The sequence below is a fragment of the Enhydra lutris genome, unplaced genomic scaffold (assembly GCF_002288905.1).
Source record: "Enhydra lutris kenyoni isolate GAN:26980312 unplaced genomic scaffold, ASM228890v2 scaffoldscaffold26, whole genome shotgun sequence".
NCBI classification, from domain to species: domain Eukaryota; kingdom Metazoa; phylum Chordata; class Mammalia; order Carnivora; family Mustelidae; genus Enhydra; species Enhydra lutris.
The window spans coordinates 23,499,782-23,526,616 of record NW_019154110.1 but is presented as its reverse complement, the minus strand read 5'-3'; the positions used below and the strand labels follow the sequence as shown (position 1 = coordinate 23,526,616).

Here is a 26,835-nt window from a genome sequence, read left to right as displayed (position 1 = left end):
ACCTGGGTGGCTCAGTCGGTTAAGCATCTGCATCTGCCGTCTGCTCAGGTCATGATTCTAGGGTTCAGGATTGAGCCCCACGGATGGCTCCCTGCTCAGCAGGGTGTCTGCTTCTCCCTCTCCTCCCTGCTTGTGCTCTCTCTCAATATTTCTGCCCCCCTCTCTCCCAATAAATGAATAAAAATCTTTAAAAAAACCAAAGGCATAGGGAGCCAATGAAGAATTTTAAGTAGAGGAGTGATAGCTTCTAGAGCCTTGTTTTTCAAAGGCTAAGGCTGGGAGGAGTAGACTGAAGAGGATATTAACATTTATTCACCAATCCCGATGTACAGGGCATTGGCTCTGTATTTTATCACTCCAACCCTTTAGGACAGCGTTTTTCAATTGCTGGTCATGATCAAGAAAAAGCGGGCAGGCAGAAAAGGGAAGGAGGGAGGACGGGAAGAACAACAGGATAGAAAATATCAGCGCACCACCGGTAAGAAGGTTTAGTATTGTTTGCGGAAACTTTGTTATACATTCTCGCAGGAGTGTTAAGTGTACTGTATCAGGATTCAAATGCATTTCTCGCTGTGGCTTATGATTTTAAAGAGAGAGATAGAGAGAAGCCGCTGCTCTGAGGTGTAGGTGCGATGAGCCTCACTGTACGGATGAGGACGGAAGGCGCGGGGAGTTTCAGCACCCTGCCCCTCCGGCAGGTGTCAATTTCGAACCCACTCTGGTCCGAAGCCTGAGTGCATTCCTTCTACATGATGCCAGGCAGCGCCGTCCAAGCGCTGTGTGTACTCACACAGCACCTCGTTCAAGGGCTTTAAGTGGAATGGGACCAATTCAGTCCACCCGAGGCGCTGGTCCGAACGCAGATTCCTGCCCCAGGCGAACAAAATCGGATTGTCAGAGGCAGCCCCGGGAATCTCCCTTCTAAAAGCTTCAGGAGATTTGGGGGGACAGCCCGTTGTGGGGGGCGGGTCGCTGCAGGCACCAGGTGAGGATAACCAGGCGCTGGAAGGGAGACGGCGAAATAATCCCTTGTCTCAGAAGTGTCACGTAGCACCAACTCCCGCTATTGTTGGACTCCGATGCTGGACCGCACAAAGTCGCCTGGGGCTCAGTTCCCTCCCCTGAGGCGCTGAAAAGCGAGGGACTAAATAAATGACTGGTGGCTTTCCACTCACCAGGTACGGGGCTTGACCGGCTGAAGCACAGCACGCCCCTGCCACACCAGGGGGACACTGAACTGAGCTATAGCGTACGTACTATTTATAGGGTATTTCTGGGCCTCACCCTAAGGACTTCTGATTGGCTTTAGGGGAGATCTATCACTCATCTTTTGGGTTCGAGGTGGGTGGAAGGTCAACCGAGACCAATACAAAACCACTCCTCGGCTAAGCCCCTCCTCATCTAGCTTCCTCTTGCTGTCCATCAACCACCTGGTGGGCGGGACTTTGCCTCCCGCCAATTGGCTGGCGAACATGTCGTTCACTCTTCAGTAGGTTTCCGGTTAGTGCCTTCTAGCGTCCATCAGTGACATTTCACGGGTCGATTGGCTAAACCAACGTCGCTCTAGACGCTCCTCTTTGATTGGTTATTGGTGCTGTCGGTCCCCAATGTACTGAACTCTTATTGGCGAACGCTGCCGTCGCTCGGGCGGTGGCGGGCTCCGGGATTGGCGGGTGCTGGGCGGGCGGTGTCAGGCTCTCGGTGGCGGCGGAGGCGGCGGAGGCCAGGGAGGAAGATGTCGTAATGAGCGGTGGGTCCTGGCCGCTGCCGGCGGGGTCTTCCCGGCCCCCAAGGGTCGGGAAGACGGGCAGAGGCCGCAGGGACGGGGAGCCGGGGCTGGGGGTTCCCCCCTGGGGCCGGGCCTGGCCCCGGGGCCCGGCTCCGGGAGGGGCGGGGGAGGGAGGATTCCCGCCCGGAGGAGGAGCGGGGCTGGCCAGCCGGGCGGAGGCACCCGGAAGGGGGCGTTCGACTCCCCGCCCCCTCGGAGCCCGCTGGGCGGGAGGGTGGCGCTTCCGGGGGCTGGCGAGAGGTGCGGGCAACCGGGCGGGCCTGCCATCCCCTCCGCCCGGTTGCCGACCCGCCTCGAGTGCTGCCCGGCCCGTGGACGTAGCCTGGGTCCCCCCCGAGGAGGTGGCGGACGCTCGTAGTCCTTGCCGTGTGTTGGGGGGACCCTTCTGCACTCTGACTCCGGGTGCCCACCAGCGATCAGGGCCCTTCCGAGTGCAGAGAGAGGCAAGGGAATGCTTGAAATGCAGACGGCGCCAACCACATGGGCACTCCTGGGCATAGAACCCAACCTGGTTCCCGATGTGCACCAATGGAGAGATGGTGTCAGGACACGACAGCACCCCCTAGGACAGATGACTTCTCGCCTTAGATTGCGGAGTGGGCAGAAACCTCCGTTTAATGTTTTTAGTTGAGTCTTTGAGCACCAGCTAAATAATGCAAGCTCTTAGCCTAATTGTGGGCCGTTTAAGAACTTGTTGACAAAGAGTTCCCAGCCTGTTAGCTGATGCTCCGTGGGGGGACTGCTGATTTCCAAAAGCCAGGTGCAAACCTAAGGGATGACAAGAGAAATAAAATAAAACAGATACTTACTTTTTTCCTCCACCCTACCTCCATCCCCATTGCTGACTTAATGGTTTTCAGCCTCCTATCCTGCTTCTTGGCTTATGTTCCCAGTGGCTTTCTAATTAGTTCAAAAAGAACTGTGTCTTTTCTGGGCAATTGAGAAGCCTGTCTTCAGTGCATTCCTTGTTTTTTATTCCAGTATATCCTCATGTTTGTTTCTTAATTAACTTGGTCTAGAGGGACTCCCTCTGGCTTTTCTCAGTGCACATTCTCCCAAAGTTTGTTTTTCTTGAGTTTACTTCTTGTTCACTTGTTGATTCCTAGAGAAAAGGAGGGAGGAGCTAGAGATCTGCTTTAAGCAATGAATTGGCTCATGGTCCCCCGTTACACTGATTTTAAAGGATGATTTACAAGTGATGAGTGTTTCAAGGTACACTAGCATGCACTAGCTAAAACTTGCATGCTCTAACCCAGAAGGCATTCAGTATCATAATGGAGGACTAGATGTTGAGTTGTGTTTTGGGTAAGATGTTTAGGGTGTTGGTCAGTTCACAGAGAGGCTGTTAGAGGAACAGTGGTAGAGTCCACACCATAGAAGTAATTTTGATTAATAACACAAAGATACGTGTTGTCTGCAATAATGAATGTAACTGCAGTGTCTTATATTGTTTTAAATTCTTGTGTGTGATGAAGGGGGCGAATCTGTCAGACAACCTTGCAGTTGGGCTGATGATGTCAATGTTCCAGTGGCTTCTAACAGGCATTAATACCTGTTGGAAATGGATTCTCATTGGCTGGGGCAATTGGTAAGTTTTCTAATTCTGGTTCTTCCACTTGGTTGTACAGAGGCTTAACCTCTTCATTTGAAAGCAGCAACAAGGAAAAAAAAAAAAGCTGGTATGACGTAGTTTTATGAACCCCTTGAGCTAAAGACACAGTGTCTTTGTCAAGGAGTCCCAAGTGGAGTTAGTTCATAATCAGATCCTCAGCTGACTGCCCAGTAGGGAGAACTGGCCCCTGGAGGAAGAGTTTGCATCAGTGTTGACAGCACATGGGACTGGCCAGGTTGCTTGGTTAGTTGGTTGGTTGGCTGGTTTTTCTATTAGTTTGGGCCTCTGGAGGCCTGTCAGAGGAGAGAGGAAGCTGTGAAAAGATTTTGGCAAATTATCTGGGTCAAGGAGCTTCAGGGCATAAACAGCAGATAGGGTGGTTCATTTGGATATCTTGGCCTCAACTTCCTCCTTCTGTTGATTAGTAGTAGCCCTCTGGAGAAGCTGGAGAGTCCCTGTAGCCTGAACCGTCCTTTGCTGTAGGCATGTGATAATTCGAGTCTGCTTTAAGCAAGTATTGCCCATCCAGGGCCCTTACGAAGACATTCTAAACTTGTTGCTGCCAATCAGTAGAGCCTGGTATTGGCTTGAGTTCAGCAATCTTCTAGACTTTGTCACCCCATTTCTATGATGGACATGTAGCATGTTCTTTTATTGACTAATCTTCGCTCCCTCTATTCTCTGTTTACACACGCATTGGAAGCCTTGTTTCCAAGGATTGAAAAATGTAATTATTTTGGAGGGGATGGGCAATGGCCACAGAATGAAAGATACAGAGAAACACTGCTTTAAAGCATGTATAGAGTATTAGAAAGTGTAGAGACGTGAACACTTCTGAGATTAAATCGTTATATGTGGTCCAGCTGAAACCTTGAGGGCTGAAGACTTGAAGTAAAATCTATTTGGAGAAACTCCAGTACTTTCTTATGAGTTTATTGGGTGATACATCTGTTCCTTTGGGTAGCTTAACTGGATTAGGGAACTTCTAGTAAGTTCTAAGCTAGGAAAAGTGGGCCTACATGCTGGACCAAATTAATACAAGCTGGACTGAGAAATGGACCTCATGATGGAATGCATTTGTTGATGTTTTTGGTTATTTGTTTTTTGCTATGAATTAAGAAGGTAAAAACATGCAACACTACCAACTCAAAGGCATTGTCAGCCTAAGTAGGGAAGGGATTAGAGATCGCCCTAGAAGAGATGCCTCTAGGTGGTACTGGTAGATTTGTTCTAGTTGACAGGATTCCAGAATGGAAAACTGATTTTTCTGTTGCCTTAAGGGATGCTGGAAAGAGAACCCAGGAGCAAGGCAGCCTGCACTCGCTGCTGGGGGGAAGCCACGGCGTCGACCACGTGTGTAGGAAGTGCTCTTTCTGAGTGCTCCCAGGCCACCACGGACACGGGGTGGGGGGGATTACTGTGCTTCTCATCAGGGCGGGCTCTGGGGAGACGAGCTCTGCTCAGGAGCAAGAGAGAGGGAAGAGGCTGAGTGTCCAGTTTAGAGGTTGCTCAGTCTGCACCCATGAACCACTCCGAGTCGTGCTGAGATGTCACGGCTGTTCGTGTCACGGGAAGAGCCTGCGCGCAGGCCCCCCCTGTTTGAATGCTTCCTCTGGAGACCTCATTCCCTTCGCTGCAGTTTATTTCAGCCTCAGAATCACGTACTCTACCTGGCCAGGAGCCTCACTGCATCGCAGTGCCTTGGTGTAGCTTGGATGACTGGTGTTTTGATTCTGAGGGCTCTGAGATGCCGATTTGTTGTTACGCCATGCTTTAGGCCGTTAGGTGGCCTCTTTCATCTCAGCTCTGGGGTGAATGCGGCCCAGGAGCCAGCAGCAGGCACTGGCCTGCACCCTGCCAAATGTCCTCTTTCTAGAACTTCCTCTTCGGGGTATTTGTTACCTCTCCTCTGAGGCTCGTGGAATCACAAAGCGGCTTCTCAGAGACAGCAGGCAGGGCCATGTGATTGGAAGGGGAATATTTTTGCCCCTGGTCCGTGTCTAACCGAAGTCTTCTCAGATTGGCCTCAACACAGACTGAAACCTTTCTGAGCCTTCAGAACAGTAAATGGTAAGGCGGCTCTCTCTTCCCCAGGGAAATGAAGTCAGCCCTCAACTCAGAACCAATCTGCGCCCGGGATGAATTCAGGAGTGACTCAAATAAATGTGCTAAAGCAGAGAAAACGTGTTTGTACAGAATGCACTTCTAGGGGGGAAAAACTGTATCTTGCTTTCTTTTTTTTCCCCTTCCCCAAGACAGTTGTGAGGTCAGTATTCTTTGCACCATTTCCTGGGGCTGCTCTGTCAGAGTGGACTTTCCACCACTGACCTCGCTGCCCTGGGTCCCCACACTCACTTCTCCAGAGCCCCTTCTAGGACCGCTGGGTATGACCCAGGCAGGATGCAAACCAGCAAATGACAGACGTTTGGAGGAGAGGATTTCATAGAGCAGGTGCTGTAATTATCTGAACTCATTCGGAAAAGAACACCACCCCCCCCCCCCGCCCCAGCCATGTATTTAAATCAAAAGAATCATTGAAATGTGGTGCCTGGTGTGTGGTGAGGAGGTGTGGGCTTGGAGATATTTGTCCAGGAGCAGGACTGGCCGGTGCTTGTCTGCACACAGGCACTTGTCCCCTCGTGAGGTGACTGGCAGCTTGACAGTTTCATCTGGGCCTGCGTCAGCTGAGCTGAGCTGGCAGGTGGATCCCAGCCTTGTGCCAGGACACGCACATCTGTGGGTTTTCTCTTGTGGTTCTTAAACTCCACTGAGGCTGTCCCACTCTGCAGCCTGGAGGTTTCATTCATTAATCCATTCAAAGAGAATATACTAAGCACCGACTGTGTGCTGGGTGGGAGGGACACATCAGTAGGTAAAGCAAAGGGAAATCCCTGGCTTTGGGAAGCCGACATCTCAGTGGGCCACGAAGTAAGTAACTGCTCGGTATGAGATGATGGGAGGTGCTAAGGAGAACAGAACAGAGGACAGAAGAATGTGAAAGGGTGCGATTTTCATAGGGTGGTCAGGGAAAGTTTCAGTGAGGAGGTGACATGGGAGTAAAACCAGACAAGGGAGAGAGTCAGCCATGCTCAGTCCGGGGTAGGGGGCAGAGGGTGAAGGAGAATAGCAAGTGCAAAGGCCCTGAGAAGGGGCCAGACCTGGCATGTTGGGAAACCACAGGGAGGCGAGCATGGCTGAAGCAGTGAAGGGGAGTGACGGATAGGTCAGAGGGGTGACAAGAGACAGGTCACGTAGGGCCGTTATGTGTCACGGTGGGGACTTCGGTTCGAACTTTGAATGGGAGAGGGGATGCTGTTGGTGGAGCTCTGAGCAGAAGAGTACCATGACGTGTGGATGGGTCTCATTCTGATTGCATGTCGAGAATAGGCTGATGGGAACAATAGTCAGAAGCCTAGCTAGGAGGGTTTTGCCCTTAACCAGGGGAGACATGATGCAAAGACCTGAATCTGGGTGATAACAAGAGGTGGTGGCGAGAGCAGTCAGATTCTGAATATATTTTGAAGGTAGAACCAAAAGGGTCTGCTGACTGTCAGATGTAGTGTGTGGGGGAAAAAAAGAAGGGGCAGGGATGACTTTCAGGGTTTTTAGCACCAAACTGCTGGAAGGACGGAATTCCAGCCACCGCATGGGGAAGTTTGAAGGAGACACGGAATTAGGACGGTATCAGGGGCTAGATTTGAGATGCTTGTTAACATGTCCACGTGGAGATGTCAGTAGGCAGTTGGATTTACAAGTCTGCAGGTATAAATTTGGAAGTCATCACTGTATAGAACCTATGTATTGTTGGTTTTTTTAAAGCTGTGAAGCTAGATGAAATCACCTAGGAAACAGGTGTAGACAGAAGGAAAGTAAATGCTGAGACGGCACCCTGGGGCCACGCAACCAATTAGAATTTGAGGAGAGGAGGACCCAGCAAAGGAATCTTTGAAGAAATAGCTAGAGAGGCCAACCTGGCAAGTGGGTCCTAGAAGCCAAGTGAAGAAAGTTTCAAAAAGAGGGGTCCGCAGTCAGATCAACACATAGAATGAGGCCCAAGAATTAACTGTTAGACTTAGCAGCGTGAGGTCACTGGTCGCATGAGCCGTTTATGTGGCGAAACCTGGAGCAGTTCCAGGAGTGGCAGGAGAAGAATTCGGGACAGCAATTATGGGTAACTGGAAAGGGATTTTGCTTGCAAAGGAGAGGAATAATGGAACTTAGCTGATGTAGGGAATTTTAGCTTCTTAATGAAATTGTGGGCCCCCATAAGGGTCCTGGACTGAGGCTGGGGTCAAAGTTGAGCACAGGGAAGACACTATGGCTCCTGAGGTGTCTGGGTGGTGACAAGATCTTTTCCACCTTCCTCCTCTGGCCTGAGGCATTAGCAAGCAGCCACTTACAGCTGTCCTCCTGAATTGGAAGTCAGTGAAGTTCCTTTTACTCTTACTGAGCTCTTCTGTGTGGTTATTATGCTAGAGACTTGCTTCTCAGCACTTTTGAGTCTTTAACTACCAGTGTTGCTCCCTCCAGGAGGCCACTTCTCTTAGCTCATTTAGAAACGCCTTTGGAGCTCCAACTTTGTTCTCTTAAACCAGCCTCAGCTTGCTTTTCCCTTACCGGCTCTGAATTCTTCCAGGCCAGGCAACTGGGAGAGACTGGGCTTAGAAACTCTTCTGTTGGCTTCCGGCCCAGCTGAGCTGACCAAAATAGCCAGCAGAAGGGCTGTTTGTGCAGAGTGAAATTCCTCCAGGGGAAATACCATAGCGCATGGCCAAGAAAGCCATGGTAGGAACCCATGAGGCAAAGGAAAAAAAAAAAAAAAAAAAGGCAGTACCCCCGAGGTCTGGCTATGGCGTTTGACCGGAGTTCTCTCCAGAGGGAAAAGAGCTTCCTAAAGCCTATTGTGGTATTTCTTAGGACCCCTTCTCTCATTTCCTGCATCTCAGGAGTAGTGCTCCCAAGTGAAAGGCCACTGGAATGGCCCCCAGTCTGATGGCCAGGGCTTCAGCATCCTGTCTGAGGCCTCTTCCTGTTACTGGTGCTCCCAGCCGGCCCAGGGGAAGATCTGTAGGACAGATACCACTCCCTGCTCTGTGACTGGGGTGAATGCTGTGAAGGGGGCTGTGAGGCCTATACGCTGGCATAGAACAGGGGCACCTGACCCAGACTTGGGGGCTGGGAGGGAAGAGGTCAGGAAGGGTTTTACCTGAGTTATAAACCAAGCTCTAAGGACCACAGATGGCTAGATAAATAAGGGAGCGCAGACTTGGGCTCCAGGTGAGAGAGGGCATGTTACAGTTCCAGAGATAGAAAACACTGACGTGCCTGTGGGGAGAGTTGGAAGAGCACAAGATAAAGGAGAGGTAGAGGGGGGAAGGGCAGATTGTTTTGGCTTTACAAGCTTATCATAAGATCTTCTGGAAGCTATTGAAGGGTATAATCAGGGGAGTGGCTGGATGGGATTTGCATTTTAAAGATTTCTTCTGACACTGCTAGTGGAGGCTGGATTACAGTGGGCAAGGCCTGAGCCTGGGAACCCATATTGAAGGCCTTGGGCCATATTCCAGGCCAAGCAGAAGGTGGTTAGTGCCAGGGTAATGGCAAAGGGGATGGAGAGCTGTGAGTGGATTGGAAAGAGGTTTATATTTAGGAGGTAGAGTCATGAGGACTTGATGAGTCACTAGCGATGAGGATGACGTTCAGGTTTCCTTGTGATTAGAAATACCAGAGAGAGGCTGGTTGAACCAAAGGCTCATCCAGCCTGCCGGCGCTGAACGGCCGTTGGGTTGGGTGCTGGGCACCCACACAGCAGTGCTGGAAAACTGGCCGGGCCCATCCTGGGCACCCTCCTGTGAACATCGATAGACTTTAAGCCCGTGATTATTTCAAGGGTGGGGAGGGTTATCAGAGGGCTTAACCTCCCCTCAGGGGTCTGAGTAAATGACAAAGTGCATTCGAGTGGGCTCTCCAAAAATTTCGGTGGGAACAAACCAGCCTGAGACCCGAAGGGTGGGTAGGTATTAGTTAGAGAAAGGAAAGGACAGCAGCAGAAATGCCAACTGCAAGGATCTGGAAGAGGCCTGTGGAGGCTGGGGATGAGAAGGCAGGGGAGAGAATGGGCAAAGGTGGCGGCCCAGTGGGGGCAGTCCTGTGGCATCCAAGCAGAAAGCCCCCAGAGGGCTGGATGTCCCTGACTGCCACTCGGGAGACGGGGGCCACACACAGACCCAGGAGTCCTCAGTCTGTGGACAGTACCTGAAGCCTTGTGCGTGGGCATGGTCACTCGTGGAACGGGTATTGGGTGAGAAGGAGGGGTGTTGAGGAACAGCAGTATTGAAGGATGGCAGAAGGAAGACGAGCCCACAAGGGGAAGAGGAGGCTGGAGAGATAAGAGAAGACCGTGGGAATTTTGAGGAGGAAATAGTCAAAGGGTCAAGAACTGGTAAAGAGGTTCTGTTGGGTCTTGGTGACCTGGGCAGGAGCCAGGTCGGCAGGAGCCGCTGCTCTGGGAAATGAGCAAGTGAGGAAGGAGGGCAGCGGTAAAGTGCTGGCAGCTTTTCCACCAAGTTGGCCAGGGAGGGAGGGGAAGAACTGGCTGTAGCTGGAGGGGATGGTGGTGGAGATGGATGATCCGTCCACAAAAAGCCACAGGCTTGGGGTGGCGGAGAGGATGCCTTTTCTGCCGGTATTGGAACTAAACTGGCTTCCAGTATGGGGGAAGAAAAGGTGGGTGGTGCCATCAGACCCTAGACCCCACCCCCAAACCCCCTGGAAGCCTTGCTTGATGCCCCTGGAAGTTTCCTTGGAGCCAAAGAGAGCTACTCTTACTTTTGTAATAAGTCATGGTAAATCTTCACCAGCCAAGGGACTGTTGGGAAAGTTTTAGCCACTCTGAATTAATGAAAAGTCCGAATGACTGAGCTCTGAAAGGAGTGCAGCTTTTCTTTCAAGAATACTCAGTAAATCCCACTTACCGTGTTGCTAAATGTAGGTTTTGGTGACCGGATATAAACTGTTAAAAGCAAATATAGTAACGGTTAAAATAGTAGAAGTGGCATAAAACAATTGCGCGATGATGCCCAGGGGTCCCTTTGCAGTTTTCATACACTAGTTAGCCTCGCTGTGAATAGTACGAAGACAAATTTAAGCACAATTTATGTCCAAATTACACGTTTAAATACAAAGTTCCAAATTAATGAGGTTCAAAGTGCCTTTGATCACAGTCTTGCAGTTACCTATCTGCGCTCCTTCTGAACCACTTTTCATTTTCAAACACCCAACTGGAAATGCTGCTTTTTTCCCTTTCATGGTTAATCCCCGGATATAATTCTGCAATGACAGGGAGATCAGTCTCTGCTTTGGTTGCCCAAGCCGCAGCCCAGGGGCCGCAAAGCTCAGAGGGACACTCGGAGAGATACTTACAAACATTGGTTTGAGAGCAAGAGGGTTCTTTCAGGAGCCGGCTGGGGAGGAAAATGAAACCAAACAGAAAAGGTACAATGTCAGCCCCAGCAGTTCTGGCCGCTTGCTTCAGTAAATGCTGCTTTAACTTCCTAACTGAAGAATCGCTCTGATCCCAGCCCCATCTCCAAACTGATTTTGAGTCCAGGGTAAGGACGCCTACAGGGGGAGAGAGGAAGATGGGAAAGGAAGTTGAGTAAGAACCATGAGGCCCGTTTTCATTTCATCGCACCCTGCTCTGTGCCCTTCTGTTTCCTTAGCGGAAGGTATCTGCAGGAGGGTCAGTCCCCCATTTTAGCTAAGGGGAACCCGAGTCCAGGGGTGCCTCCTGGGAGAGCCCCTGGCTTCCCTTCCCAGACTTGGCCGCAACTAACTCAGCTTGTGCTTTTAACAGCAACATGGTCTGAGAATTAAAAAAAAAATCTTAAAGATCATCTAGTTCTGCTTCCCACCCCATCTAGACCTCCCCATCTCCAGCAGAAACACACATCCTGCCTCTGTCTAAACGATACCAGAAAAGGGAGAACATGACCTCAAAAGGCAACTGATGACATTTTTTCAAAGTTCTCCCTTCTGTTAGTCTGCAATCTGCCTTTTTTTTTTTTTTAAGATTTTACTTATTTATTTGACAGAGATCCCAAGTAGGCAAAGAGGCAGACAGAGAGAGAGGAAGGGAAGCAGGCTCCCCGCTGAGCAGAGAGCCCACGGGGCTTGATCCCAGGACCCTGGGATCATAACCCGGGCGGAAGGCAGAGGCTTTAACCCACTGAGCCACCCAGGCACCCCTGCAGTCTACCTTTTTAAAGCAGACTCTGCATCCAACATGGGGCTCAGACTCACAGCCCCGAGATCAGAAGTCACACCCACTCTCTGCTGGGCCAGCCAGGCACCTCAGAGTCTGCCTTCTTGACGTCTCCACCCTTCATGAAGTCTTTGAACCAGCGATGGGATGAATGCCCTGGTGGGTGTCACTAGTCCTGGCACACCATTGCTGCTGTCCTCTGAACAAGCTCCAATTGAAAATGCCCCTTTCAAAATATCCCTCAGAACGAAACCTGACACTCCAGATGTGACCCAAATGTGCAGAACACACTAGGACGATTTTTTTATTCCTCCATGATTGAACTTTCTGGGAATGCAATCCCAAAATTACAGTAGAGTTTTGGCAGCCACATCTAGATTCTCTTGTCTCGCGTTTAGCTTTGAGTCAAACCCACTGGGGCTTTTTCACAGAACCACTATTAAGCTCTGTTGTTCCGTCCTATATGTATGCAAGGTTTTTTTTTTTTACCCCAAGTGCAGGATGTACTCAACTTCAAAGTTTAAACCACTATTTAGTGATCACCCACCGTGTGCTCGCTGCCTCTGTAGTAATTATTGATACCTGCCAGGATCCCAGGAGGGTGCTGTTCCCTCTGTCCTGTAGATGGCACAGCCTGAGAGGGGTGCCCCAGCCACCCCACGGATGACGGAATGGCCCAACTCTCATTTAGGTCTAGAGCTTTGTGCTCCAAAGCACTGCACCTACTAGTTTTTAAAGATCTCTCAGAACCCTCATACAGACAGCCAGTGTTCTTACTATCATCCTTCTCTGTTTTGTGACATCTGCGAGTTGAACTTTGCTTGGTCTTCGCCTGGTTTTCCAAGCTTGGGTAGTGGATCGGCTACTCTAAAGCCGCATTTTCCATTCTCTAGGGCACAGAACCAATTGAGTGAGTCACTACCAGCATTTAAAAAAACGAAGTAGAGTAGAAAAATACCGAAGCCCATCACACATAGTAAGAGCAGATTGTATTTCAGGAGACTCACCGCGTGAGCCCAGGACAGGACGCGTGTGGGTGTGCACACACTGGGTCCTCACGTAAACTGTTTTTATAAGTGTGGTTGTAAACTGTTTTTATAAGTGTGGTTCATGGTCTAAATGGTTGGAACGCCATGGCTCTAAAGGAAAACTATTTTTGAGTCAACTTAGATCGTTTCCATTATAATGCTGCAACTTTACTTAATTATGCACGCAAATCTGTTTATCAGCTCCTTGACCCAGCTGCTATAAAATTAAAGAACTACCAGATAAGCCAGGAAAAGTCCCAGCAACAGCCCCATTCTGGGCGGGTGACATTTGAATGAATCCGGATCACTGTTGTCAGCATCAGCACGGCCGACTTGACACTCAGGCTGCTTGAGTTTCTCGCACACCTACCCTGCAGTGTCCCGTGCCAAGCAGCACACCCCTGCCACGCTTCTTGAGAGCCATCATCCCTCACTTTGCACAAATATAGCATGAGTTAAACATGCAGAATTAAGTTGTCTTAATTAGCCCACGCAGTCAGTGGTGCCACTTGGCACCAGTACAGTTGTAAATACACACACACACACACACACTCCGGCCCCAAAACACGCAAAGCTTGGTAAAGAGCAGTCACCCAGCGGATGTTCGTCTTTAAAAGATGCCCATCAAGGTGATAACACAAGAAGAAAACATTCTGGCAGAAAAAGCACGCGGCTCCAAGGAGAAGCTGCAGACCCTCGCCCTGGGATGCCCTCCACAGTCTTGAGACGCCCTGGCTGCCCTGGCAGCGGCAGGTCCCTCAGCACGCACCAATCTCAGCCCTTTTAGGGGGAGGCACATCGGGCTTAACCCCCAAATGAGACCATCCTGCCTGCAGTTTTGTCCCTTTGCGTTCTTTTAAGAATATTATGAAGATTTCATTCAGATGCCTTGTTGAAATAAAGACCACGGTCTGTACCTTCCCCTTGACATCCACGCGAAACCCCATACACAAAACCCCAAGACACAGCGTGACTCCGCTTTCGCAGCCCCGTACTTATTCCTTACGGTCATTGTTTCCTCCAGGATTTGTAGTGTGCTGTTTGCTCATGCGTTCTCGGATTTGCCAAGGATCAGTGTCTGTCATATTTCAGGATCTTCCCTATACGATTTTGTCTAGAGCTGCCCTTCGGCTTCTCACACAGTTTATTTCTCTGAAATAATAACCTTGTTTTCTGTACTTCCCGAAAGCTACTTTCCGAAGGTTTCGGATGCAAGTCTCACTGCCTGATGATTGATGAGCTACAAGATGGCATAGATTCTGCCCCCAAATTCTCAGGATTTCCATTTTACTTCTATTTCTCTTATATCAGATTTAAGTTCAGAGTAGAGATTCCCTTCATTACTTCCTCAACATTCTTTATTTTTCTTTATTAAAAAAAAAAAAGGCAGAATAGAGTATATTGATGGTGGGAAAATGAGAAAATCCAGAAAAACCAGGATAAAAAATTCTTAAGTCAAGCAAAATTCTACCCCCACAAAATAATGGGTTTTAGCAGTTCAGCATTTTCAAAGACTTTTCCTGCCGTGTTCACATCTAGAAATATGTACACATTTAACAAAAATAGAATTTACTCTATTTTCATTCTTGTCATTATATTCAGTTCTAGTCTTGGTGAAGCCTTTGGGGGCCGTACCTGTTATCCTACGTAAATTCACTTAAAGTGGTTACCCATGTGCTGAAGATCGTTACCTGGGCCGCGGGGCTTTTGTGGTGAAGGCCAAGTGCATAGTACCTAAGACTTCCCCACGGAGCAGGCGTGTCCTTGTCAGGGATCCTGGCTGAGAGACGCTTCTTTCCCAGGCTGGCTTGGCTTCTGGCTAGAGCAGAAGTGAGCAAGAAGCTTGGGTTAGAACTAGAGGATTAACCGGAGTTGCTGCACCAAATAAGGATTCCGACCTAGCTAGAGAGAGTCAGCAGTACCCCGCAGAGACAGCTCCCTTAGGTCACTGAAGCTGGTCTTGGCAAAGTCTGGGATGTTTGCGTTCTCCCAGGCTTCGTGATGGCTGGGGACGGGACCAGCTGCCCTCACAGCCCGGGTCAGACAGGTCATTGGAGGGCAGAGGTCATCCACTGAACAAGATGGGAGGTGTGAGGAAAGGTTAACCTCTCAGAGAAGCAGCAGCAGAGAGAGGCACAGAGGGGATCTGAGGCCAGTGGGCCTGGGTTCCGTGGGTGCATCGTGTGCATTAGTCCGTCTTTTCTTCCAACAGATCCACAGACCAGCATGGCTGCCACTGCCGCTGTCAGTCCCAGTGACTACCTGCAGCCCGCCGCCTCCACCACCCAGGTGAGCGGGCAGCCGGCACGGAGGGCTGGGGGTGGCATCAGCCTGGAGGCACTCACTGAAGGTGACAGCAAACCACAGCTGGAAACTCTGTCCTGGCTTGCTGTAGACACCCTGAACCGGGAAGGCTGGGTTGTCTCCTGTTTCTGAGCTGAGAAGCCAGGGCCACTTACCAGAGGTGGCACGGCTGAGTCAAGGGGCAAAGCCGGATTCAACTCAAGGTCCCTTCCACCAGACCCACTGACCATAAAAGGGAAATAGAGGCTGTGTCCCTACACTCCAGAGGCTCTGTCCTGGTCGCCTCGAAAGAGCAGCCTCCCCACTTTACTAAAGTGTTTATTCTTCCCGTGACCTGTCCTGTCCTCTTTCCCTCTGTCCCCATTCAGTCCTTCCTCAGCTGAGGAATTGGGGGCCCCTTAACCCCTGTGATGGGCCAACGGACCTCTCCCTGAGAGCTGAGGATAATTCCATGACCCCCTGAAACACAAGGTTGGTGGGAAGTAAGGGTGTTCGTTCACCCTGTCACGGGGCCTTCTGGAGAGTTCTTCCTGAGAAAGACATTGCCTACCCTCTCTCCCTCAGAGAAAGAGGAGCCAGCAGGGAAGGGAATGATGGCGGCACTGTGCCTGCCACAGAGGCGGCGAAGAGTCTGCCGAGAGGAGAGGACTGTGAAGGGCAGAGGGGGTGGCTGGGCAGCAGGTTCATGGCTCACTTCTCCTCCGCTTGTTCTCCCGCAGGATTCCCAGCCATCTCCTCTAGCCCTGCTGGCCGCAACATGTAGCAAAATCGGCCCCCCGGCAGTGGAAGCTGCGGTGACGCCTCCTGCTCCCCCCCAGCCTACGCCACGGAAACTCGTCCCCATCAAACCTGCCCCTCTCCCTCTCAGTCCTGGCAAGAATAGCTTTGGAATCTTGTCCTCCAAAGGAAATATCCTCCAGATTCAGGGGTCACAACTGAGTGCGTCCTACCCTGGGGGGCAGCTGGTGTTCGCTATCCAGAACCCCACTGTGATCAACAAAGGGACCCGATCGAGTGCCAATATCCAGTACCAGGCGGTCCCGCAGATACAGGCGAGCAACTCCCAGACCATCCAGGTCCAGCCCGGTCTCACCAACCAGATCCAGATCATCCCCGGCACCAGCCAAGCCATCATCACCCCCTCACCATCCAGTCACAAGCCCGTCCCCATCAAGCCAGCCCCCGTCCAGAAGTCGAGTACGACCACCGCCCCTGTGCAGAGCGGGGCCAATGTGGTGAAGCTGACGGGCGGCGGCGGCAACGTGACACTCACTCTCCCCGTCAACAGCCTTGTGAACACCAGCGACTCCGGGGCCACCACTCAGCTCCTCACGGAGAGCCCCCCCACCCCGCTGTCTAAGACTAACAAGAAAGCCAGGAAGAAGAGTCTCCCTGCCTCCCAGCCCCCCGTGGCCGTGGCCGAGCAGGTGGAGACGGTGCTGATCGAGACCACCGCGGACAACATCATCCAGGCGGGAAACAACCTGCTTATTGTTCAGAGCCCCGGGGGTGGCCAGCCAGCCGTGGTCCAGCAGGTGCAGGTGGTGCCCCCCAAGGCGGAGCAGCAGCAGGTGGTGCAGATCCCCCAGCAGGCCCTGCGGGTGGTGCAGGCGGCATCTGCCACCCTCCCCACCGTCCCCCAGAAGCCCTCCCAGAACTTTCAGATCCAGGCGGCTGAGCCCACGCCTACTCAGGTACCACACGCACCCTCTGCGCCTGCCTCCCGCTCATACTGTGTTCCCCCTGGGCTTGCTCAGAACAGGTTGTGGATGCATCCAGGTTGACCTGAGTGCTGGGAGTCTGTGACGTCTGGGGTGGGCGGTGAGGGGCCATTTCCGCCGACATACTGGGTCTCTTCGGTTCAGACGGTTCTAGACAGCTCATCCTTAGAAATCACATGAGACGTCCCTCTACACCTGTATTGCGGTCCGCTTTTTCTTTTTGGGGGGAAGTCTTTTTTGGAGGGTGGGTGGGGGCAGATACATACATTTTAATAATAAAATCTGCTTTTTACGATAGAACTACAGACTCAGAACGGTAGCAAGAATGAAACAAATCTCAGGCAGAACTGTAGAATTTGATTTAAAGCAAGAAAACAAAGGAGACAGATTCCGGTCATTGTTAATGGCAAGGAAAAAAATAGGAAGACACAGCCCAGCTTGATGGCAGGAACACTTACGCTAGATTCATCTGGGATGTTAACAGTTCAGTAAGAATATTCTTATTGGGGGCTTAGATGAAGGTGCTGGATTACTCTAGAACCTATTTGGCTCTGTGAGGCGGTTTTATTCTTTGTGTATGCCTAGTAAATGCCAGAGGTGATGCCCATGTTGCAGATGAAGAACCTGGAACTCAGGAAGTATCCAAGAGCTTATGGGGCACGGATGACAAAAGCCAGGATTCAACTCAAATTTCTGACTTCAACCCCCACGCTCTTTTCCACTTTTTACGTTGACTTACTGTTTTTCGCTAGAGTTAAAGTTGAGGACAAGGTGGTGGTAGTGGTGGTGGTGGTTGTTAAGGATCTTTTAAAATATAAGGACATAGCTCCTGCCATTGAGGAATTTATAATCCAGTTGTTTGGAGAGAGAACTGAAGCATCACGGTGAGTGACAGTGGGGAGTTGTGTCCTCTTCTGGGTGGAAATGAGATTGAGCTGTGGACAAGGAAGTCACAGAGGAGGAAAATGAGGCCTGGCCTGGAATGCCTCCTCACTCCTGGCATATTATATATTGCCAAGTGATTTTCTTTAAATTGTTTAATTTGCTTACTAGAATTCCTGTGAGGTTCCATTACCAGGCATACCTGACAGATGAGGAACTCGGGTGATGGCGGCTTCCGTGCATATCCTTCGTGGTACCTCTCCTCCCTTCCCTGAGGTCCCGCATCTTGAGATTGATGGAGGCAGGGCTTAAACCCAGGTCTTCCTAAGGAAATAATCATACATACACAGAAAGTTTTACCTATGACATTATTTCGTAAAGATGACACAGCTTTCTAATATCCTGAAGTGCTGTATATCACACAAGTGATACTACAGTTAATAACCTTACAGCTAACTAAATTCCTCAGAGTGGGGCAAAGCCTATGCACATGTTTTGGAAAGGCATTATATTCTGTATCCGAGAGGGGCAGTCCACAGCCTGAGGTCAGACCTGGCCCACGCTTCTGCTTTTGTAAATAAAGCGAAACTGGAATGCAGACGTTGGAATGCCCGTGTGTGCTGCATTCGCACCACAAGGCAGAGACCTCATCGTGACCCACAGAGTTTAAAATATTTACTGCCTGCCCTTTATAGAAAAAGTCTGCTGACCCCTGCTCTATATTATGAACAAAAAATGTTCTAGTGACAAAAACTTCAGATACACAGAAAATAGCAGTGATGTGCAAAAAAGGCACAATGAGATTGATCTGTTCATTAAGGGATAACAGGACGTTTGTTTCTTTGCTTTTAACTGAGAAACACAGTCCCAGATGACCCAGGAATTAAAAATAACCCTAATCGAAATCATAGCAGGGTTTTGGTTTTTTTTTTTAACAAATAACTTTGCTCCTGGATCATCTGAGTGTAAGTTACCACCATAATCCCTGTGACTTGCAAATGTTTTATAGAACGTGTCTCCTCATTACATGCAAGGACATTCTCCATGACAACAGTACAACCATCAGACCTAGGAAGCCGGCAATGAAACATGCCAGTGTCTTTCGTTCCCCAGTCTTCACTTGATCGGCACAACCTTGACACTTTTGAAGGCCACAGGCCAATTATTTGGAATATGTTCCTCAGTTTAGGTTATATGATGTTTCCTCATGACATGTGGGTTGTGGTTTTTTTGTTTTGTCTTGTTTTGTTTTTTGGAAATATCGCAGACAGGATACTGCGTTCTCACTGTACCTAAAGGGGTACGTGATTTCGGTTTGTCTCAGTACTGATGACAAAGTGATGTTCGCCAGATTTCTGCACCTTCTTTTCTTTGTAATGAACTAGTGTTTTGTAGGGAGGTACTTTGACATGATGTGACTATCCCATTCTTCATCAGACTTTTTCCCACTTGTTTTTAGTATCTTCTCTTGTGATAGAGATTTTCTTAAAGTTAATGTTTCATTTTAGAAGAACTTTCCATTTACAGAAGGGGTGCAGAGGTAGTGCAGACCGTGTGTTTCCCCTCTCTCTTGGTTTCCCCATTGTTAATCATCGTACGTGACCAGGTACCTTTGTCGAAATGAAGACGCTGAAATTGGCACATGGCTGTTAACCATAACTGTTAATCTATTCCACGCTTGATTTAGATGTCACCAGCTTTTCCATTTATGTCCTCTTTCTGTTCCAGGACCTGGTCCACATATCACATGTCTCCCCAGTTACCTCAGGTGATAGCTTTTGGTCCTTGTTTTCCATGATTTTGACAGTCGTGCGGTGTATTGGCCAAGTATCCTACAGACTCTCCCCCACTCCGGGGTCATGGGCTTTCAGAAAGTATGCTACAGAGGTGAAATGGCCCTCCCATGTTATATGAGGGGCACGTGCTATCCATGATGTCCTGGTGACACCCTGTCCCTGATGTTAACCTTCAGCGCTGGTTAAGGCCATGTTTGCCAGGTTGATCTTTGTTGAGAGTTGTACTTTTCTCTTTCTCTGTTCTTTGGAAGGGCGTTGCTAAGTCCCATCTTCAGGGCTGGGGATTGAACTCTCCATCCTGAAAGACAAAGTACGTCATATTACTTGGAATTCTTCTATCATGAGAAGGTTTTTTCTTCCTTGCTCAGTTTACTTTTTCAGTCATTTATTTATAGCAGTAGGGGCTCATGTGTATTTATTTTATACCTTGCGTTCTAACCCAGGACCATGTTATTTATTTTGTTGTTCACATTGTTCCGGCTTCAGCCATTTGGAGGGCTTCGAGGTTGGCCTCTGTATTCCCCGGCCTACTCCCACCTTTTCTTGTCATTGTTCGTTAAATCAGCTTTGAGATACTCACATGCTATGAAATTTACCCTTTTAAAGTGTACAAGTCAGTGGGTTTTAGTATATTCACAGTGTTGTACACCCATCCCTGCTGTCTAATTTGAGAACATTTTCATCACCCTAGAAGAAACCCTGTACCTTTAGTCGTCCTTCCTCATTTCCCTTCCCCACCCCCCAGCTCCCCTGGCACCCACGGATCCATTTTTTGGTCTCTGTGCATATACCTATTCTGGACATTTCTTTTAAACGGAATCTGACAGTAGGTGATCCTTTGCAACTGACTTCTTTCACTTAGTAATAGTGTTTTCAAGGTTCATCCCTGTTGTGGCAGGCGTCAGTGCTTCGCTCCTTGTATCTCTTAGCCCCAGCCCTGGGATCGACCGTTCTTCTTGGAGAGTGGGATGACAGTCGTTTAAGTCTGTCTTTCTCTTCTCCATTTGTTTATTTAGGTTAACAGGGAGTGTTAGGTTTCCATTTTATTCGGTGGGTTGTAATCCGTTAGTATTACGATTTTGATGTTCCGGTTATCCCCATTTGACCCACTAGTGGGCGCCTCCTCAAGCTGGCTCTTGTGTCCTTTTCCTGTGTTATCCCCGTTCCTTGAGGACCTTCTTACTTGTTGGTACCACAGGTGTTCCAGGCTTTTCTTGTACTCTCTCTGCCCCCAAACCTGGCATGAGCTCTTTTCTCCAAGGAGCCTTGGTTCCTTTTAGTGGAGCATGATATTTAGAAGCAAAGACCCGAGCGCTGGGCGAGCTCATTGCCCCTGGGGTGTTGCTGCTCCCAGCCCTTCTCAGCTGACACAGCCAAGAACTAATACACATACACATGCACATATATGTACATACATAAGGCCTGGGTGGGTGGATACAGGTGTGGACACATACATGTACACCTACATATACACACACATTTATATCTCTCTTTCCATATTGAAACCCACAAGTTTCCACAATATCTCTAATACCTTTCTAGTGCCACACACTTCATTCTAGTTTCTCCCTTTCCATATTTGTATACTTCTTCTCTGACGGTAAGAAACCTTGCTTCCTTTGGCCTCCATATATTCCTTTCTGGATCTCAGCTCTCCCACATGGACATGTCCTCGGCCCACTCGTGCCCGGCCGCTGTCATCACTGCCGCACAAAAGCCCTCTTCGTCCCATTCAGGCTCTAACATGCATACCTTGACGCCTTTTGAGACACATTCCCAAATTTCCCTCCAGCGAGCCCAGACCACCTCACACTTCTGCTCCTGATGGAAGAGTGAGTGCCTGTTTCCCTGCTGTCTCGCCAACAGTGAACATTATATTTTCTTTTTCCATCTCTGCCAATCTGAGGTGGAGGACAACTGTTTCTCATTGATCGTACCTTCTAAGAGCTGTTTTCATTTGGTGGTCATTCACGGTGCATCTTTTGTGACATTACCATTTCACTGTCTTCTAATTCTCTAATTCTGAGTGCTGGCATTGTATCTTTCCATGCTAAGTAAATTCAATGTTTGGTTTCCAGTCAACAATCAGCATTTGCTACCTCAGTACGGGGATCCCATCAGCAGCGTGAATGTAGGTCTGGGCCAGTCAGAAGAGACTTGGGTGGACCGAGAGGCTCCCCCACTTCTCTCTTGGGTGGTGCTGGGGGGGGGGTGACACTGCATTCAAAGGTACTGGAGGAGTGGGAGGCCCAGTCTGTCCTGGGGCGCTGACCCTTTTGTTCCCGCTCTTCCAGGTCTACATCCGTACGCCTTCCGGTGAGGTGCAGACAGTCCTTGTCCAGGACAGCACCCCGACAACAGCTGCAGCCACCTCTGCCACCACCTGTAGCAGCCCGGCATCCCGTGCTCCCCATCTGAGCGGGACCAGCAAAAAGCACTCGGCCGCAATTCTCCGGAAAGAGCGCCCCCTGCCAAAGATCGCCCCCGCTGGGAGCATCATCAGCCTGAACGCAGCACAGCTGGCAGCAGCGGCCCAGGCCATGCAGACCATCAACATCAACGGGGTCCAGGTCCAGGGCGTGCCTGTCACCATCACCAACACCGGCGGTGAGGGGGGGCCCCTGAGTCAGGGTGTGGGCAGCTGGCTCATGTGCCCCGCCCATGAGAACTTTGGGCCAGCCTGGGGTTCCCAGTCACCATAGCGAGGACACTACCCATCATTTGCCTGGCCCCTTCTAGTTTAAGAGTATGTCTGCTTGGTCCTTAAAACTGTAAGGACCCCAGTAAAATTGTTTAAGACACACGTTGGCCCCACCTGACAGCTGAAGGTCTTGAGTATAATGGAGAAGTAAGATGTACTCAGGAAAGCTCTCCAGCTAACCTGCCCATGCAGATTGGTTTGGTACAGACCCGAGAGAGGTGGTCAGGGGAGGTTCCAGGTAAAGGAACTTGAAAGAAGGCTTTTAGAAGGAGACAGCCTTGAGTTAAGGTGGGAAGGAGAGGATGGAGTCTCCAGCAGTGGGAATGGCTTGTCCTGCAGTTCGGTTCGGTAGTAACACTTGATAGTATTTACAGTGCAAAAGCGCCTTGCACATAAGCAAGGGAACATTGTAGTTACGGAGCAAAAATGGTTCCTTGCGCTTTAGCTGGGTGTTCTTTAACTGGGCAAAGAGCACTTTTCAAGGTAGTGGGAGCTCTCCGCATCTCCTCTCTCCATCCTTACAAATGCGTTTACTTACACATCGTGTAAGTGTGTGCACTTATACGTTGTGCGTCTGGGTTAGGGGCATGGGATGCCTCCACTCGGAGAGACACCAGTGTTAGGTCAGTCACACTCCCCCTGCTTGGGAATGGCCTTATGCAAGTGGAAAGGACTTGATTTTGTCCTGGTTTCTCACTCTTAGTACCAAAAATCCCTGGAGACCTTCCTGGGAGCAGAGTTGGTGTCTGAAGAGGGCCTGAGCTTGGAGGAGTTTCCGAAGAAACACTCCAAGCCAAGCCAAGACAGGAGCTTTCCGCACTGAAGTCACCGGGCAGGGTAGTGACCCGGGACACCGACTGACATCAACCGCCTGGGTTCAGATCCAAGTCCTACCAATGATTAGCTCTGACCTTGATAAGTTATTGAGCCTCAGGTTCCTCAGCTGTAAACAAGGGATAATGGTGTTTGATTTACGGAGTTGTGAAGGTTAAGCAAGTTAATACATCTAAAGCCTCAAAAACCGTATGTGGCACAGTAGAACCTCTCAAAAATAGGAATTGCCCCCACGATGCCCTTTATCGCGGGCAGATGGGTGTCTGGCTTCCATACCCTCAACTCCACGCCCCCCACCCCACCCGACAGGGCAGCAGCAGCTGACGGTGCAGAACGTCTCCGGGAACAACCTGACCATCAGTGGGCTGAGCCCCACGCAGATCCAGCTGCAGATGGAGCAAGCCCTGGCGGGGGAGGCCCAGCCCGGGGAGAAGCGGCGCCGCATGGCCTGCACGTGTCCCAACTGCAAGGATGGGGACAAGAGGTAACGTGGGGGCGGGGGTAGTCCAGACCACCAGCATGGCACGTGCCCCGTTCCCTCAACCCTCCTCTGGGACACAGATGGAAAGGGGCTGTCCTCCTTACCCTTCCCGTGCCCTTGAAGCTGACCTCTGCATCTGTTCTCCATCCTGTCCTGGCTCCATCTTCTACCTCCTCCCTTTCTCGGCTACCCGCTCCCTCCGGGCCCTCCCCTCAACCCAATTCCCAGGTCTGGAGAGCAGGGCAAGAAGAAGCACGTGTGCCATATCCCCGACTGTGGCAAGACTTTCCGGAAGACGTCCTTGCTGCGGGCCCACGTGCGCCTGCACACCGGCGAGCGGCCCTTTGTCTGCAACTGGTTCTTCTGTGGGAAGAGGTTCACCAGGAGCGACGAGCTGCAGCGGCACGCCCGCACGCACACAGGTGAGCCGGCCGCACCCCCTCGCTGCCCTCAGCAGCACCCCGGCTCCTGGCCTTGCCATCGGGCTCCCCACTGAGCGCAACCTGCAGACTCTTCTCGCGGGGTTGGGGGGGGAGGCAAGGATGACCCAGGAAATTCTTTCAAGCCAGCCCTCAATGGCAGTGTTTCCCAAGTGGAGGCCATTTACCTGCCCCAGCGTCCTAGACTTCGCCGCATAGTTACTCAACAAGCCCTGACATAGAGGGCAAGCATTGTACGGTGCTTATAAACCGTGAACTCATTTAACCCTCAGAATGACTCTGTGGGGAGGGCTCTTTGATTGAATCCATTCTAGTGAGGTCTAGAGAGGTGGCCGCATCACCCAGCCAGTGACTGATGGAGCTAGGTTCAACCCAGGCCCTCTGGTTCCCAGGTCCACACTCCGGGTCACTTTTCCACACTGCCTTTCCTCTGTTATTTACCAAATGATTTCCTGTGTATTGTTTCACTATTTGTACTCATGTGTGTCCAGTGCCATGTGTTTGATCCCGCGGGCTTGATACCATAGTCATATGTTTTAATGCCCTGGCAAATAAATACAGGACTATAAAACAGAAAAATGTTCGTCCATCTCCCACCAAACACCGCTGCCGGTATCTCCGGCGGCCCCCAGTACACACTTTGAGAACCACTGCTAGAGCGAGGGCCTCCGTGAGCAGACCCTTGTCCTGGGACTGCTGTCCTGGGGATGGGGATGGGGCACACAACCCAAAACTATAGCCCCTGGCTGATGGGCGGGGGGCCCATCTGCCCCCACCCCGCCCCGCCCCGCAGGGGCCAAAGAGTCAACACTCAGAACAGCAGCTGGCAGGTCAGCGAGGAATGGGGCTTTCCTGGGAGGGGAAGACAGGGAGCCGGGGTTAGTCACAGGGATGGAGATCAGAAGGAAGCAGATGACAGCCTTCCCTAGGTGCAGGGACCAGCAGCTTCAGGCAGAGGAGGAGGGGTGATGCGGAAAATGACGTCAAAGGAGATGCGGAAGTGACGTCACTCGGGGGCACAGAGAAATGAGAACTCCCAAAGGGTTTGGGGGAGTAGACCCTAGGGAGCAACTGGGTAAGCAGGAGGTGGGTGGAACAGGGTGTCCAGGCCAGCTTTACAGGGTGCCCCTCACACCGCACACACACTCCCTTGTCTGCTGGGACCGTGTCTGCACGTGGGCTCTGAGTGATATGCGTCTTGTCTTCCCAGGGGACAAACGTTTCGAGTGCGCCCAGTGTCAGAAGCGCTTCATGAGAAGTGACCATCTCACCAAGCATTACAAGACCCACCTGGTCACAAAGAACTTGTAAGGCCAACCTAGCCGGGATTCAGTCCCTCATCTGCGTCCTGCCTGGGCCCCTGGTGGAAAGGAGGTCCCCGGGCTGCCCTGGGCCCCTCCCTTCTGTTCTGCGATTGTCCCCCCAGGAAGGGGCTCCGCTGCCCCGCACTCGCCTCCCTCTCAAGCCCCTTGGCTCCGCCCTGGCCCTCCCCTCTCACCTCAAGCTCCCGGCCTGCCCAGACCGTGGACGTTGGCCGTGCCCAATGAGACGTTCTAAACCAGGACGAGTGGGAACCCTTATTTCCAAAGGAAAAACATGAATTTCACTCCGTCGAGGAGCAAAGTGAGTCCCCCAGTGCTCTCCCCCCAACACTGCCGGAGTCGCATTGTGCCATGTCTCTCTCTCTCCCCCCCCCCACCCCTCCCCAGCCCCGCCAACCACCTAGGATGCCCTGGGACCCTGCACCCAGGGCACCACTGGCACTACCCCTCCCCCGGAGAGGCTCACGGGGCTGCCTCCACTCCACATGCCCAGCCCTGCCACAGCTCTCCTCCAGCACATTCCAACTTTCTATTTAAAAAGTCAAGCTACCCACCGATGCCCTCTTTTTCTATGGAGAACGTTGCCTTATACTCTACTTCAGATGATGAACACTGTGTATTGTGCGTGCTTTAAAGTTTTATTTAATTGCTCCCTTCCTCCTGTCCTCGTTACTCACCTCCCCCACGCCTGCTTCAGTTTAGGGTTTGGGGGGCAATGAAGAGCATACGGATTTTTTTCTCACTCTAGCAATTCTCTTTTCTAAATGACACAGCATTTCAACTCGAATCTGGATTCAGATAAAAACACCTTCACCTCCTGATCCTCTTCCCTCTCCCCCTCATCCCACCCCTGCCGGCCCCAGCCCTCCTTGTGTACAGTGTATATTGTATAATGGACAATTGTGTCTACTACATGTTTAAAAACATATTGCTTGTTATTTTTGAGGCTTTTAAATTAAACAAAAATCCAACTTTATTTTTAGTTGTAACTGCTTGAGGTATGTTTTATGAATTAAGTGACAGATTTGTTATCCTTTATTAACGATGTACTTTGTTGGTCAGCACTGGGCTGACGAAAATTTTTTCTTGCTAATAAATTTAGTTGCCTGAGGCAAAATCTGCAACCTGGCAGTGTAGCTTCCTTTACCCCTCCCCTGGGAGAGCTTGGAGAGGGGGACTCCAGAAGAGGGAGCCCCGGCCTCCCCCAGCAATCCACATGGGGACCAAGGCAGGACCTGGCCCTCCTGACCTCAGCAGATGCAGGCCACAGCCCAAAAAGGGCAGCAGCCACACGGACACCCCCACCCCCACCCGGGCGTTGGCACGAGCCCCTAGAGCACCTGGATCCAACCTTGGGGCAGGGCCCCGTGCTGGCGTTCCCGCTCTGCAAGCCCATTTTGCAGGAATGGGAGTGGGCACCTGCTCTGCCGGCAGACCCAAGCCCCAGCACTGCCTGCCTTTGGGGCAAGTGAGTTCCTCTGCTCAGCTCCCTGGTCCTGGGAGGAAGGCTTCAGCCTCCAAACCTGGTAGCGAGAACTGTGGGAGGGAGAGAGCCAGAGGGCCCTCGGCTTCGTCACCTCCAGGAGGCTGGAGAGTCTGGAGGAAAGGCAGTTCCATTCCCAGGGTGGAGAGCTGGGCACCCAGCTTTACCCAGGAGAGGAC

At 50.9% G+C, this 26,835-nt stretch overlaps 1 protein-coding gene and 1 long non-coding RNA gene across 6 annotated transcripts in view; one reads left to right on the top strand and one right to left on the bottom strand.

Moving 5' to 3' along the window:
* Positions 1 to 1,114: 1,114 nt before the first annotated feature.
* On the top strand, positions 1,115 to 26,291 carry LOC111151273 (Sp2 transcription factor). Of its 2 annotated transcripts, none has more exons than XM_022509152.1 (7): positions 1,115 to 1,249; positions 14,905 to 14,981; positions 15,716 to 16,690; positions 21,690 to 22,002; positions 23,240 to 23,414; positions 23,640 to 23,833; positions 25,062 to 26,291. In XM_022509152.1, exons 2-7 carry the CDS (start codon positions 14,919 to 14,921, stop codon positions 25,160 to 25,162), a joined length of 1,821 nt encoding a protein of 606 aa, XP_022364860.1. In that variant the 5' UTR covers positions 1,115 to 1,249; positions 14,905 to 14,918; the 3' UTR covers positions 25,163 to 26,291. The 2 variants fall into 2 exon arrangements, with proteins under 2 accessions (XP_022364860.1, XP_022364859.1); XM_022509151.1 differs by lacking the exon at positions 1,115 to 1,249 and adding an exon at positions 1,699 to 1,750.
* The window catches only part of LOC111151274, a 30,782-nt gene continuing 6,372 nt past the window's right edge, over positions 2,426 to 26,835 (bottom strand). For 2 of the 4 annotated variants that reach the window (XR_002640851.1, XR_002640848.1), the window contains exons 2-5: positions 17,457 to 17,923; positions 14,384 to 14,511; positions 10,376 to 11,021; positions 2,426 to 2,557 (exon numbers count right to left, since the gene is read on the bottom strand). This is a non-coding gene — a long non-coding RNA (uncharacterized LOC111151274). The remainder of the gene's footprint in view (positions 2,558 to 10,375; positions 11,022 to 14,383; positions 14,512 to 17,456; positions 17,924 to 26,835) is intronic. The other 2 variants (XR_002640849.1, XR_002640850.1) reach the window with 2 other exon arrangements.

Bases quoted from the DNA above. Each gene is read 5' to 3' on its own strand.
- LOC111151273 (XM_022509151.1), top strand. The intron at 14,982-15,715 runs GTGAGCGGGCAG...GTTCTCCCGCAG, and splicing joins CCGCCGCCTCCACCACCCAG to GATTCCCAGCCATCTCCTCT. The intron at 16,691-21,689 runs GTACCACACGCA...CCGCTCTTCCAG, and splicing joins CTGAGCCCACGCCTACTCAG to GTCTACATCCGTACGCCTTC.